At 44.9% G+C, this 14,511-nt stretch overlaps 1 protein-coding gene across 1 annotated transcript in view; it reads left to right on the top strand.

The window, feature by feature from the left end:
- HIC2 (HIC ZBTB transcriptional repressor 2) overlaps positions 1-13,704 on the top strand; it is a 71,104-nt gene extending 57,400 nt beyond the window's left edge. The window contains exons 3-4 of the mRNA XM_041488630.1: positions 4,619-4,762; positions 11,041-13,704. Coding sequence (XP_041344564.1) covers positions 11,077-12,789 — 1,713 coding nt within the window. The 5' untranslated portion in view covers positions 4,619-4,762; positions 11,041-11,076 and the 3' untranslated portion in view covers positions 12,790-13,704. The remainder of the gene's footprint in view (positions 1-4,618; positions 4,763-11,040) is intronic.
- Positions 13,705-14,511: the final 807 nt, after the last annotated feature.

Here is a 14,511-nt window from a genome sequence, read left to right as displayed (position 1 = left end):
AAATACTGTGGGCATTCTTTGGTTTTGCTTGTAGTGAAAGAGCAAAACCCAAGCAGTGTCCCAGCACAGTGGCTGTAGCTCTGCATGGGTTTAATCCACAGCCTTTGCTTGCCTCTCTGAGACTGCAAGTGTGGAGTTTGGGGGATGGCAGCAGAGAGCAGGCTCGGGAGGCCTCTGTGTGTGTGTGTGTGCTTGCGCGTGTTTTAAATAAACAAACAATGCAACAGCAACTTCAACAAATTGTGAGCGGTGCTAATTTGTTATAGTGCTGTCTTGCCTTCTGGCAGTGTTGATTTAGGAGAAGCTGAGCAGACTGGAACGGATGCAGGGAGCTGCCGGTTCTCTTACTCTGTAAATGGTTCAGCATAAAATACTTTTAAGGGTCCTGTCCTGATGAGCTTTCAGATTACAGGGTAAAGCACATACATAGGCTGTCAATCCCCTTTTCAAAACCAAATCTAAGGCAAAAGTACCTTTCCCCCTGCTTTGCTCCACCCCTTCTACTTTCTTGAAGAAAAGTTTAAGTCTTAATTCATGACAAAAGCCTATAATTTGTGTACTTTGAGGACTGCCAGGAAATCCTTGGCCTTGACAAGAATAGTGTGTAGGGAAGGAAAGGAGGAAGATCCTGTGCTTTGGACTGTAGCAAAGTTTTCAACACCCCATGACCTTACTGGGCTGCCTTTCATAACAGCCTGGGGCTGTAATCCCCCAGGCTGAGAAGCTGTCTGTCAGGGAGGGCTGGCCAAATGTGCCCGAGGTATCTGCAGCCCTGGACCACTGCTGTGCAGGGCTGCAGGACAAAGCCAGCAGGATGGGAGCCTTGCTGGGAAGAGGTGGATTTTGGAAACATGCATAGAGTGACGTCCCTGCGGTCTGTGAACTGAGTTTAAATAATGCTTGAAGTCTCAAGTGAAAAAGTCAGAGGAATAAAACAGTAAAAAAAAAAAAAAAAAGAAGTAGGGGTTGAGGAAAAGCAGGCAAAGAAATGAAGGATTTTGAAAGTGAGTAAACTCTGCTTTCCCATTAGGTCATCTTCAGCTTGGAGAGATTTGGATGCAGGCAGTGTGCAGAACTTTGAGTCTGTTAGGCCTTCTGCTTTTACAAGCAATAGTGGCTTTCTGGCCTCCTCTCATTTGCCAGGCTCAGATGTGCTGATACTTCTTGGTGGCTGCAAAGAATCAAATACAAAGGATTCTGGGTGATGGGTTAAGCATCTGACTTGGAGGGATGTTTGGTAGGCAGTACAGTCCTAATACTGCTGGGACCAGCTCTTATAGTGGCTTGCTTGAAAGACTTCACCAAAGTGAAACTTAAAACCAAAGATATCTCTGCTAAGTACAGGGCTGTGTATGGTCATTTTTTTGGGGAAAAGCAAAGAAAAAAATGTGGGAAAGTGCTAAAAGTGCTCTATTTAAGGTATCATTCATATTAAGAACCGTTGCTGGATCTACAGATATGGGTAAAGGGAATGAGGTTTTTTCTTACTGGAAAAAACAAGACAGCAATGCTTGTTCTGTGCGCCCTGTGCTCACCACTGCTCTGGCTCATGGTGAGAGAGATGACATTTTGGTCCAGCACAGTTACTACACCCCTTAGCACGGAAACTTGCTGTTAACTATTGCAAGCTCATGAGATTAGCAGTATTGTGTGTGCAGATGCTCCTGTGCAGACTGCATCTCTCTGCAGAAACATCTGCTGAGTCCACACAAGAAATGAAAATAAACAGGCCAATTGGGAGGATCTTTATCAAACCTGTTCCCATTTTTCCTAGTATTCTGAGGCTTTGTTTGCTCTAACAAATCGTGTAACTAAGGAGTCTGAGTCACAGTCACTAGTTCCAGCTGCCTGCCTCATCCCTGTCCTGGAGATCCCTCCCCAGTTGCAGGGTCAGTTGAAGGGGTCATGCATTTGCTCCTGTGTTACTGCATTTCACAACCTGCTATCAGCTTGTACCTGTGGTGACTCAGAGCCCTAAAGCCGTGCTGCAGCTGGGAGTGTCCTGTAGGACAGTCTTGGTTGGAAGAGGGTCGTGACATTCCTCCTTCTCCGCAGTGCTGGGTGTGCTCCTGCCCTCAGAGCGATGCTCGGCATGAGGCTGCCACCCCATGCACCCCCTGCCAAGTGGCCTGCCTTACTGAGGGACAGGGCCCAAGACTGACACTCTCTAGGATTAACTGGGAGGTAACAACGATCCTTTAGTCATGTCCTAAATTCTTGCACTAGAAAGAGAGAATTCTGTATGGACTCAGAGGTGGCTGGGAAACAGAAATTTTGCATACCAAAGGGGCCTTTGAGCTACTTCATTCAATATGTTGTTGTTATTTTTGTGCAATAGGGAGGAAATAAATGAATTAAATGAGATTAGTATTGGACATTGGAGTTGCCTTTACTATTTGCGATGCAGGTACAACTAAAACTGAGTTTGATCAGTTGTAGGATGAGAGGAAGAGCCCAGAGTCTACTGCTGGTTACTAAGTTGTCACAAGCTTCTGAAGTGGCTTTGTTTTGTGCCACTGCTCTGCTCCTGAGATCAGCTGTGCTCTGCAGATATCCAGGAATTTTTAATGCCAGACTCTGGCTGACAAGCTCTGCAATGTCCATGCCTCTCCCCTTCTACTCCCAGCAGAGGTTTGGGTAGTCCTAGACTCCTATGTGTCAGCAGTGACAATAAATGTGTAAGATACAAGCACTCTTTTTAGGAGTTGGCAGGAAGCTTCATTTCTGACTGCAGTGAGATGTTCTAACAGTAGGAAACACCTTTGGTTGAAGCAGTTCTCTGCTAAACTCTGCCCTAGAGGGGAAATACAACTATGGAGAAGAGCTCTTGCTTCACAGCAGCAAGAAGCAAATTTAATTGCAATCTGGGTGGGAAAAACCTCATGTTTGAGCTGCTGTTTGACAAATACCTTTATGCAGCATTCAGCCTGTGTTAAACTGAGAATTGCTGGTATTGCTGAGGGTTTTGCAGAGTTGTGGTGCTGGGAGATGCAGCCAGAGTTCAGCTTGCTCTAATGCTGTGCAGAGCGTGATCTTCTGGAGAGGGGGGAGCTCCAAATTCCTGGGGCTCTGGCCTGTGATGCTTTAAGTGTGGTAGTTAACTGTGGGTTGGCCTGTTCATGCTGGCAGTGGTCTGTTCAGACTAGTTCAGCAAATGCTCTTGGCTGAGCACAGCCCAGGTCAGTAGGCAAACAGTTGCTTACATTTCACTTCTTTATTGTATTGACAAGATTTAAAAATCTTCAGCCTACAGCAGTCAAAACAGGGTGATCTGAATACAAAAGATCTATTATTTCAGTGTGAAAGGGGTCTGGTTACAGAGTTGTGGGGATAAGTGTGCAGGTGGGAATGATGGGAGCACTGTCCTGGGCCTAAGCCCAGCAGATGTTCAGGAAGAATGAACTATCTTCTCTGTCCTTTTCATGAGAACCCATTCCATTTCTCAAGCCTGTGTCATTCTTTATGCTCTCTCTCATTCAACACTAAGTATTATAAGTCTTTTTCATTTGGCCTTTTATCTTTTAAGGCTGATAATCAATAGTATTCTCGCTTTTTAAATGTAAGATTTCTATCTCCAGAAACACAGCTGGAGACATGCAGCCATCAATGTGATAAAAGCTATGCACATGTTTCACTTTAGACCATAAGGGTCTAAAAACCCATGTTAAAACCCTGCCAGGCTGCAGGCTGATTTCTGTACTGGTTTTTGGTGGGTTTGGGCTTTGTTTGTTTGTTTTCACTGGGGCAGCATCACCACTTGTAGAAAGGAACCTGTTCTTAGCATCTATCCTGAGATTGCTCCATGATAATCCCGCTGGAGCTGATTAGAGGAACTTTGTGGGAAGGATATGCACTGCAGAGGATACAAGCAGCTTGTCAAACCTAGGGTGGCTGTGATATGTGCCTTTCCCTGACATGGAAAAGATGATGTTGCTTTTTCCTTTGGGCAGGGGAGTGTGGAATTATAGATCTTAAGTTTTGCGACGCTCATACAAGCTGCAGTTCACTGTGGATCAACTTGATCTCCAGTCTCCAAGAATGGAGATGAAATTATCAGTGAAGCATCATTATAAATAGGAGAGGGTATACAGTGTCATCTTCTCCCACCTTGCACTGAAGTATCCAGCCTGGTCCAGTGCCATAACATCTCTAGAAGATATTTTCAAAGGCTTGGGAAGTGGGACAGGGAAATGGGGACAGCACAGCGGATCAGGTTTGAAGTGTTTCTTCTGCTGCCTGTACTATGTTGGGAATGAGACCATAAAGCGCTGGCACCAGGCTGTTCTTGTCATAGAGGCATTTCTATGTGGTGGTAGTATTTCATTGCCTGAATTTCTGGGCAGAAGGAAGCTGATGCAGACATCCTGGGATCTGCTGGTTTTAGATACATGTGAACTGGTCCCCCTGAAACTCAGTGCTATTGGGGGTCATGAATGTAAGTGGCCAGGGAGCATCAGTAAGAAACTTGCAGAGTCCTGTTCTGATTCTGTCACAGTTCAACAGCTGTGGGGAAGTGGGTGGAGGGGAGGTTGTTCTAGCAGTTACATATTTAAGGCAGGTGGCTGTTTTAAAATGTACGTTTCAATTTTGATTGCAGTATTTTAATTGCATTTAACAGCGTCCCTGCTGGTTCTCCATTCTGCATCCGTGCAGCCACGTTCTATTGATGGCCTGTTGTGATTTCAATGGAACATCATGGGATGTACCTGGCACGTCGGGCAGCACTGGATGGAGGTGCCTTTAGCCCAATGTACCTGGCATGGTAAGCGGCAACCAAGCGGTTAAATCTGCGTTCTACTGCTCACAGTTTCAGCTTGTATAGCAAGGTGTTCCTGCTTTGCTGCAGCCTTGCACTGACTGGAAATCACTTTGCTCTCCTGATTTTAGTGCGTTCATGCACACAGAGCCCCTACCCTTTTCACCCATGGAGATTCCCCTTCCCTAGGAAGTTTGCCATGCAGTAGAGAAGGGCTTAGCCATGTCAGGCTCTCCTTGTTATTCTAGAACCTGAGAGAAGGGACTGGGAAATCATCTCACTCTTTTTTTTTATCTCCTTTTTGGGCCAGGAGCTAGTAGCAGTTGAGCAGGTATTGCCCATGTCCCAAATATCCAAATGTTGCCGCACAGAGATACAAGACAGGTGCTCTTGTCCTTAAGCAAAGCTGTGCCATTTCTGCAGGAGTCCTGCAAGAGCTGCCTCGGGGAGCCAGGAGGGCAGTTCTGCCTGGCACTAATTGGAATGTAACAAATTAAACAAGGGCCACTTCCAGTTTGCTGATGTGGTATCTTCTGCAAAATGATCCTACATCCTCCATTTTCCTTCTCTTTTCCATGCCCACACCTGCAAAATCAGCTGCACATCCTGATCTGTCCTGCATGTTTTCTCTCCCTTCCCCAGCTCTGCAGACCTCTGCCCAAGTAACTTCACATGTTGGTCTTAGCTATTTTAAAATGCTAAATATTTGTGTGAGAAGAACAAGGGTGCTGCATCCTGTTTTCTGCTTGAGCCTTCTTCACAGAGTTTTTGCTGCTCCACTGCCAGTGATGAAAATGCATGTTTGTGCCTCAGCTTCTGAATTCTGCTGTCTGACTGCTCCAAGGGGCTGAGGATAGGGAACCATTTGGACTAACATAGTTCCAGCACTTCTCCCCATGCTTCTGCTGTTCTAGAATGTGAATACCTTTAAAAGTCTTGGGCTAATGTCCTGCCAGGTGCAGCTCCTGGGGGCAGGTCAGTGGCTGTGAACCACCCACTGTGACACCTCTGAAGGTCCTGGTTCTGTTGGGATGTGGGGAAAGGAAGATCAGATGAGCCAGTGGGGAGCAGGAACGCTCTCTTCCCAATGGGGTCATTAAGTGCTCAAAAAAAAAGTTGGTTCAGCTGAAACTGAAGGATGCAGAAGTCATCTGTTTCAGTTTCACTCAGTTCCAGTAGCAGCTGGACACAGCATTTTTAATGTCATAAACTGGTGGGAGAGAGCAGTGTAGGAAACAGTGGATTTCGTTTTGTCTTGTTCTCCATGCTCACTGCTGCAGTGTCTGCTCAGTGCGGCTCAACTACTTGGGAAGGTGGAGAAATAAGTAAGCAGGCCACTGTCTTTTCCTGGGTCTATTATTACATGCACAGTAGGCTGATGTTTTAACAGCATCTTAATTTGATACATCACATCTAATCTGTTTGTTGGTTTTTATCTGCAGTACTGTTAACTCACTGTTCAGGTGCTTGGTGTCTAGCCTTCTCATCCAGCCACAAATCCTCTACGTGAAATGAGTGATTCCTTAGATCTGTTTATGATTGATTCTTTGCTTCACTGGTGTTGCTTCTTAAAAGGTAAACAATATTCATGTGCTGCAATCTATAACTCAGAGATGAAATCAAATAGCATCTCCTGCCAGAGGTTGCTATGATAACACATTTAGCATTCATTCAGCAATTACTTTTAAGTAGAGATTTAGTGATATTAAAGAAAATCAAACCTGTAGTGAATATGTAGATTTTATACTGTTGAAAGGGGTGAAGGGATTTCTCTTCTCCTCTATTTAGCAATTTCATTTTCTGTGGTGTCCAGACTCTTTGTGCAAACTGAGAGCAAATGAAGTTTTTCCTGCTGTGTAGTGAGAGCAGCACAGCTCCAGGAGCAGCCTGTGTGTTGTGCACAGCCTTGCTGCCCACGGGGTCACAGTGTGCCCCAGGCTGGGCACAGCAGCTCGCAGTTACCCAGCTCCTGGGGCAGTATTGTGTATTAAGATGCTGTCAGCTCTTAGCTTGCAAAGCTTTATTTCATGTGTGGCATCTGCTTGCAGCATTACTGTATTCTGTGATTTGTGCCCTGTACTTCTCATGTCTTTGCATGTGCTGTGTCTCAGTGTCATGGATATGGTGGAGGTAGTGGAGAGCCTTAGCCTTGTTTCATTCCCTTCTAGCATAGGAGTATTTGAGCAGGTTCACTGCTTGGAAAAAAGTGTGTCTTGAATGTGAGAAAACCAAGCTAAATCTGGAAAAAGACCATTACTGCTGCTATTTGTCCAGAGCCTGCTGTAACCCTCTTTTAAATGCAAACGGCTGAAATTTTGCACACCACATTCAAGGTTTAAAGACTGTGGCCCCAGTGAGACGTTTATGTATTTTTGAGGTCTGGGGAGTTGGATTTTTTACTAGAAAGGCACCTGAGCCTTTTCTGAACCAGGGCTCCACTGAACTGGGAGTATATTTTTTCTGGGGTTTTTTTTTGGTGGGTTTTTTTGGTGGTGGTTTTTTTTTTGTTTTTTTTTTTTTGTTTCAGATAACAGAAAAGGAAGGGTTATTAAAAATGATACTGAAATACAAGAAGTATAAACCCACTGTGATTTTTTAGAACTTTGGGGGGGTTGTGGTGTTGTTATTCAAATGTTACGGTTTGTTAAGAAACACTCTCTGCAACCTAATGGATAGCAAGGCCTTTCTAAGGCTGCACCTGCCATTTGTTTGGGCAAATAACTTTTAAACAGGATTTAAACTCACAGTTGTCCTTGGTCCCATGCTTTCAGCTAGAAGTGAGATTCTAGGATTGCCATAAGTTAAGGAATAATGCCTGCTTCTCTTTTGCTAACAACTTTTCCAACACACCTTTCCTCCTCCACCTCTGACATGCATCATGGTCAAAGCAGGGTTTGTAACTAGGCATCTCTATGAAATACCTGGATTGGATTTATTTTTGTTGAGGATTGCACAAGATACACAAGGCAGGTTGCTATAAGGCTTTTGTCAACAAAGGGACATTGGCCAAAGGAGTGTTCTCTGAGCCATACTCCTGTCCTGGTCAAAGGCCTTGGTGGGCAATTCTGACAACATTTTAAACACAATGCTCTAAGCTTGGTCAACGTTTTTGCTGCCTTGATTCATTACATTAATTTTTTGGGGTTGTTAAATCCATGTTAGACTTCAGCTAACAAATTTAAATTTGAAAAGGCACGGTTATACTGCTTGCACCTGACCACTGATTTTGAAATCTACTGAAGGTAATAGCCTACCTTGTACATATGTCCTACTGAACATGAACAGTCCTGTAAAATTTGACATGTGAGATAAATAGAGGTAATTTAAACAACTTGTACTATGCTAGTTTTTATGCTGCAGAACATACTCAGTTGTAATAACATTATCTTTCTCATGAAGGTCAGTAGCAGAATTAGAATTCTAACTCTGTTTCCAGGGCTTTCTCTGCAGGCTCATTACCTGGTTTCAATATCATTTAAGGCAGAATGAAAAAAAAAAAAAATAAAGTGCTAAAAATATTCTGCATTAATAGCTGTTGTAAGCCTTAAGGCTCAGACAACTTGAATACAGTGGTTTCTAGACCTCTGCTTTAAGTGCTACATCAGTGGGAAATAAGCCCACTTTAACTTCAGTAACATCATACTATTATTATTACTACTACTACTTTGTTTAGGCAGAAAATATTGGCTGTATTGTTTCCCTTCCTTTCCCATATTTGTCCTTTATGGAACACTTGAAAATCATACCCAGGGATTTTGTGTGTTACATGCATGGAAAAGCACCATGATGTTTGCAGTGAAATTGTAGTGCTAGGCTGTTTCTTGCTATCTGTAGTACTAGGCTGTATCCTGCTATAAATGCAGGATGCATTTATATAGCAAGATGCTGTTAAGTTGCAAGCCATGTTTTTGTCCTCCCCTATCGATGTATCTCGGTGACCCAGAAGTAAGGGCTCTCACTGGCCTGGCTAGATAAAAGTGGGTATTTTGTGCTTCTGTGCTGCTGCTTCTTCCCCTTAATCAGCAATTCTGGAAGCAATCCACTAGAACCAGACATGCTTCATCCTCCATCCTGCAACCCTGATGTGACTAATTACATCAAAACTTGGTTTTTAAGTGCTCAGCATTGCTCGGTGGAGGACAGGAGCCCCTGTCCTATCACATTTTTCTGATTCTGCAGGGTGAGTTGCTATTACAGAAACACTATAGGTGGAACTAGCACTGTGGCAAGCCTGTACTTCGTCCTTTTTGCTGCCACCCTTTCTAAAGCCATCGAGCTCTGGGAGCAACATCCATGAGCACAAAGGCACTGTGGTGAATCCACCGTCTTCTTGGGTTGCCATCCATTGCTCAACAAAATCAAATGGGAAAGCAGAGCAGCCTTTTTAGCTGTGGGTCAGGGTGATGAGCCAGAGGGATCTGTGTGGATGCTAAATTAGGTGCTGCTGCACTGAAGAGCCACCAAGAAATTCCACCAAAAGCATAAGCAAGCACCAGGCTGACCAGCAGGCAAGTGAGCTGTGTCCTGTGGAAGAAGGGAGGCACCTGCTTGGCAGACCTGTTAGGAAAAGTACCAGGGTAGTCGAGCAACAATGCTTGAGGAAATATTTAATTTGTTTACTTTTTGGTAGCTTTTTTTCATAAAGCAAAACTTCTCTGTTGTGCAGAAATGGATGATGTAAATTTACCACCTTTCTGCCAAATGCAGTCTTTCTATTTATCATCACATAGTAACAATCAGGTTTGGGGGAAGCAATTTTTTATACTAACTGCATCACTCCTTATTTCTTTTTGTTGTGTACCTATGCTTGGCACAGAGAGAACATAATGCAGTCTAATGCTTCATCATTTGAACTCTGATGGGACAGAGTGTGGTAGTGGGACTCACAAACAATAAAAAAATTAACTGATGATGATTTAAAGAGAGAACTTAAGCTCTTAATTTCTCTGTATTTATGGCTTGCTTCTCCTTCAATAAGAGAAATGTTTCAATAATATGATGAACTGGGAAAGGAAGAAAGGAAGTAGAAGGCTAAATTGTGGTTGTTGTTAATTTGGTATTTAATTCCTCCTTTTGAACTTCAGAAACTATTTAAAATCAACTTCAATGGATAAATGCAAGTAGTAGTTGGCACTTTCAAACAAATAAACACACGCACACGTAAAAAACCCAAAGCAAAACAAAAAAAAACAAGGAAAAAAACTAAAATTGATCTTGGATTCCCAAATGCAGTCCCAAATGGAATTCTGGGTTTTATGGATTGTAACATCTACCAAATGTGCAACTGCAGTTAGTTCTGACATATCTCAACCTGGGTGTTTCCTACAGTCCATACTACTGGGAAGGCCAATATAAACATCTAAACTAAAATACATCATGACTACTGTTTGTAAAATGCGTTAACTATATGCAGGTAACCACAATTTTCCTCTTGTTACAGTATTTCAGGATAGAGAAACTGACTTGAGATATGTTACTCGACTCTATTATTTTAAACAAAATTCTTTCAAAATTAAAGACAGAGCAAAATTAACTTGAGGAAAATGTTTCAGATTTATGAAGACATGTGGTGATATTTAGCTAGCTCAGCATCCTGAATTTCAGCCAGTTGAGGGTTGACTCTAACCCTACGTGTTAATGGATTGGGATATGGACACAGCCAGGGGAGTGGTTTTTAAAGCAGCTTTTCATACTCTTAAGGAGGCTTCTCATTCACACCTCAGTGTGGGTAATTCCATCTTCAATGGATTTAGTTGCTACATGTCATTTTCTCAACCCCAGAGCAGCTGGGTGTTACAAGATTTCAACATGTAACAGCCAAGAAACAAACCACACATTAAAGCAGGCAAGCTGCAGTTTATGCTAATTATTTTACATGCTCAGATATGCAAATGACAGTGAAGTAGATGCTTCTCTTTTCTTCCACTTTTTCTCACTTCTCATCCTCCCTTCAAGTCTGTGTCAGGAGAGAGGAGCTTTCCCTTGTACCTAACTATTGTTTCCATGCTGGTATCTTTTGAATAGTGATTCCAGCCAATGATGATTGCCTTTGTAAAAAGATAATTACAAATCTGATTTTTGAAAGTCTTGAATCAAGTCTTAGCATGAGAAATGTTTTTCTCTGTATTCCCAGCAGGATCACAGCTTGCAGGGCTCAATGTACTCAGATCTCCCTAGTCAGTGTAAAGCCTAACATAGCCTGCACTGTGTTAAACCAGTCTATTAAATGTAACCTGTTCTAGTGGAGACAGCAAGCTCACCCCTCTCATCCTCCTGTTTTTCAGGTGGTAAGGTGAAGGCGAGAGGAAGAGAAGGTGGAGATGGAACTGCCAAATCATGCCAAACAACTGCTACTGCAGCTGAACCAGCAACGAGCCAAAGGTTTCCTCTGTGATGTGATCATTGTGGTAGAAAATGCCCTGTTTCGTGCCCATAAGAACATCCTGGCAGCCAGCAGCATGTATTTCAAATCCCTTGTCCTGCATGACAACCTGATAAACTTAGACACGGACATGGTGAACCCCACCGTGTTCCGGCAGATCTTGGACTTTATTTATACTGGCAAGCTCTTAACGACTGACCAGCCTGGTGAACAGAACTTTAATGCTCTCCTCACCGCAGCAAGCTACCTCCAACTGCACGACCTGGCAGCTCTCTGCAGAAAGAAGCTGAAGCGGAACGGCAAGTCCTTTGCTGGCAAGGCCGGTGGCCTTGGTGTTGGGAGATCTGCCAGGAGTCAGAGACTTTCCACTGCTTCAGTCATCCAAGCTCGCTATTCAGGGTCAAATGAGGGGTTGAAGGGCTCGCACTCAAAGGAGCTGTCAAAGGGAAAGCTCTCTGATGACGAGGTCTTCATCAGCAGCTCCAACCAAGAGAACTGTCACTCCTTAAGCAGGGGAACCAGCAAGAACGGTGGTGGGAGCAGCAGTGCGAATGGGAGCACCGGTGACCAGGAGCTAGGCCTTGACCTGTCCAAAAAAAGCCCCTCGCTCCCTGTCGCAGCCTCCCACGATGACACGCAGCACAGCGAAAGCCAGCACGGCTCTCCCCAATCTGCCTCAGCCCCTGCAGCCAACAGTGCCTCATCGTTCGACGAGTCTGGCGTCGGAGCCCCCCACAGCATGGCGGACAGCAGCGACCCCATGGAGATGGATCTGAGCGAGGAGTGCCACCACTCACTGACAGAGAGCAGCCAGCGCAAGGGCCTCCGGCACTCGTCCCGCAAGAAGGAGTGGATCAAGAAAGACAACGCCTTTGACCGAAAGGAAGGGGGCAAAGACAGGGACGAGGGTGAAGGGCTGCCCAATGGTATCCTCCTGGGGCCCTTGTCCAAGTCTGTGGAGAGGAGTCTAGCCGGGGCCTACGGGGCAGACCTGCCCTACCCGTGTAAGGAGGAGGTAGAAAACGGTAAGGAGAACAGTGACGACAGTGGCCAGAGTGAGAGTGAGAGCGGCGGCCATACCAGTGCCAACTATGTCTACCGGCAGGAGGGGTTTGAGCCAGTGGCCTACGGTGACAACCTGTATGTCTGTATCCCCTGTGGCAAAGGCTTCCCGAGCTCTGAGCAGCTCAATGCCCACGTGGAAACGCACACCGAGGAAGACCTTTACATCAAGGAGGAAGGCACATACGGCAGCAAGGATGAAGCTGAGGATTTGTCCAACCCCAATCAGTCCTACGCTGCGGAGTCCCGGCCCTTCAAGTGTTCAGTGTGTGAGAAGAGCTACAAGGATCCAGCCACACTGCGGCAGCACGAGAAGACTCACTGGCTGACGCGGCCCTTCCCTTGCAACATCTGCGGCAAGATGTTCACACAGCGTGGCACCATGACACGGCACATGCGCAGCCACCTGGGGCTCAAGCCCTTTGCTTGCGAGGAATGTGGGATGCGCTTTACCCGGCAGTACCGACTAACAGAGCATATGCGTGTCCACTCAGGAGAAAAACCTTACGAATGTCAACTGTGTGGTGGGAAATTCACCCAGCAGCGCAATCTGATCAGCCACCTGCGAATGCATACCTCTCCCACATAAGCCAAAGACTCCAGAATGAGCTTCAAGCCCATCCGCAGTGATTTACCTTTCTGTAGACTTGCTGCTTAAAAAAAAAGAAAAAAGAAAAAAAAAAAACAAACAAAAAAGGGGGCAACTCCCCATACTCTGTTCAGTCATGAGAGGCCTAAACAAATGTAGCTTTAACATTTAAAAAAAAAAGTTCATTTTTTTTCCTTTTTTTAAAAAAAGAAAGGTCCACAGCCAAGCTGATGCATTTAGTCCCAGTCTCCCTTCAAATTTTGATGACCTGGCAAGAAATGCCTCTTCTTTTTGCACACATTGACTTCATTGCCATATTGTTTATCTGGAGCAGGTAAGGGGATCTTGGGGAACTTTCAGCCTCTGCTGGCTCCCCCCTCCCTGCCTCTTTTTGTGTTCCTGTCATTGTACTCACCTCTTCTCCTAAAACCAAACTCAGTAGGGGTATTTCTTGCCATTAAAAAAAAACCAACAAAATACACCTTTTCAGTGGCCTAAGTAGCTGTGAAATAACAGCATTCTCAAGTGCAGAAGCTGTGTCTGTGGACCATCTCACAGGGCTGGCAGCCCCTCCAGAGACTGTGGGAAAGCCACAGCGGTGGTGGAGCCCAGCCCTATCTGCTGGGCTGGCGATGGTGTGGGGAGCAGCTCCCAGGGCTGCACCAGTCCCAGTACTTCATTTCAACAAATGGCGAAGCCTCCCTTACCATCCCTCCCCATTTTGGTTTTGATCTTTGTCCTTGGCACACATAACCATGTGCCACCTTCTCCCATAAAACACGCAAACCTCTTTTGCCTTACCCATGACTGAACAGGGACTGGATGCCCTGGGAATTTCCTTCAGTGAGCAGGGGGTCGTCTTTACTTTTCTAGTAGTTTCGTATGAATATTCTTTGCTTAGAGGTACTTGTTTTATTAAAGGAAAAACCATTGTAACGTTTATGTGAATGTTTGAACTGGAAGGTCGGAGGTTAATTCTAGGGTGGGTGGGTGGGGAGGGGGTTTGATGTAGGCTGGACTTGCTACAAGTTCCATAGGTACTTTTTTATTATTTTTTTATTTTATTTTTTGTGTGTGTGTATGTTTTTAGCTTTCCTCCCTCACTAAAGAGCAAGTCTGTGTGGACAGACTTGTTACCTTTGCTACCTCTTGAATTCATGAGAACAATAAGATGGTTAGTGAAAGATTAGGCATTTTTTTTTAATTGTAAGTAATTAAATGTATAAAAGTAGAAGCTAAATTAAAGTTAAGGGATTTTTACCACCCCGTCCTTCCATCAAAAGTCAACTAGAGAAATGTTAAAGCAAAGCTTGGCCAAAGACAAAGCAAAAAATACACTGAGCTAGAGGCTGTGCTGGCTGTCAGTGGCCTAAGTAGCTGTGAAATAACAGCATTCTCAAGTGCAGAAGCTGTGTCTGTGGACCATCTCACAGGGCTGGCAGCCCCTCCAGAGACTGTGGGAAAGCCACAGCGGTGGTGGAGCCCAGCCCTATCTGCTGGGCTGGCGATGGTGTGGGGAGCAGCTCCCAGGGCTGCACCAGTCCCAGTACTTCATTTCAACAAATGGCGAAGCCTCCCTTACCATCCCTCCCCATTTTGGTTTTGATCTTTGTCCTTGGCACACATAACCATGTGCCACCTTCTCCCATAAAACACGCAAACCTCTTTTGCCTTACCCATGACTGAACAGGGACTGGATGCCCTGGGAATTTCCTTCAGTGA

Source organism: Pyrgilauda ruficollis, unplaced genomic scaffold (genome assembly GCF_017590135.1).
Source record: "Pyrgilauda ruficollis isolate IOZ18807 unplaced genomic scaffold, ASM1759013v1 scaffold9, whole genome shotgun sequence".
Classification (NCBI taxonomy): Eukaryota; Metazoa; Chordata; class Aves; order Passeriformes; family Passeridae; genus Pyrgilauda; species Pyrgilauda ruficollis.
Note: the sequence above shows the minus strand (reverse complement) of the source record. Positions and strands in the feature narration are given on the sequence as shown.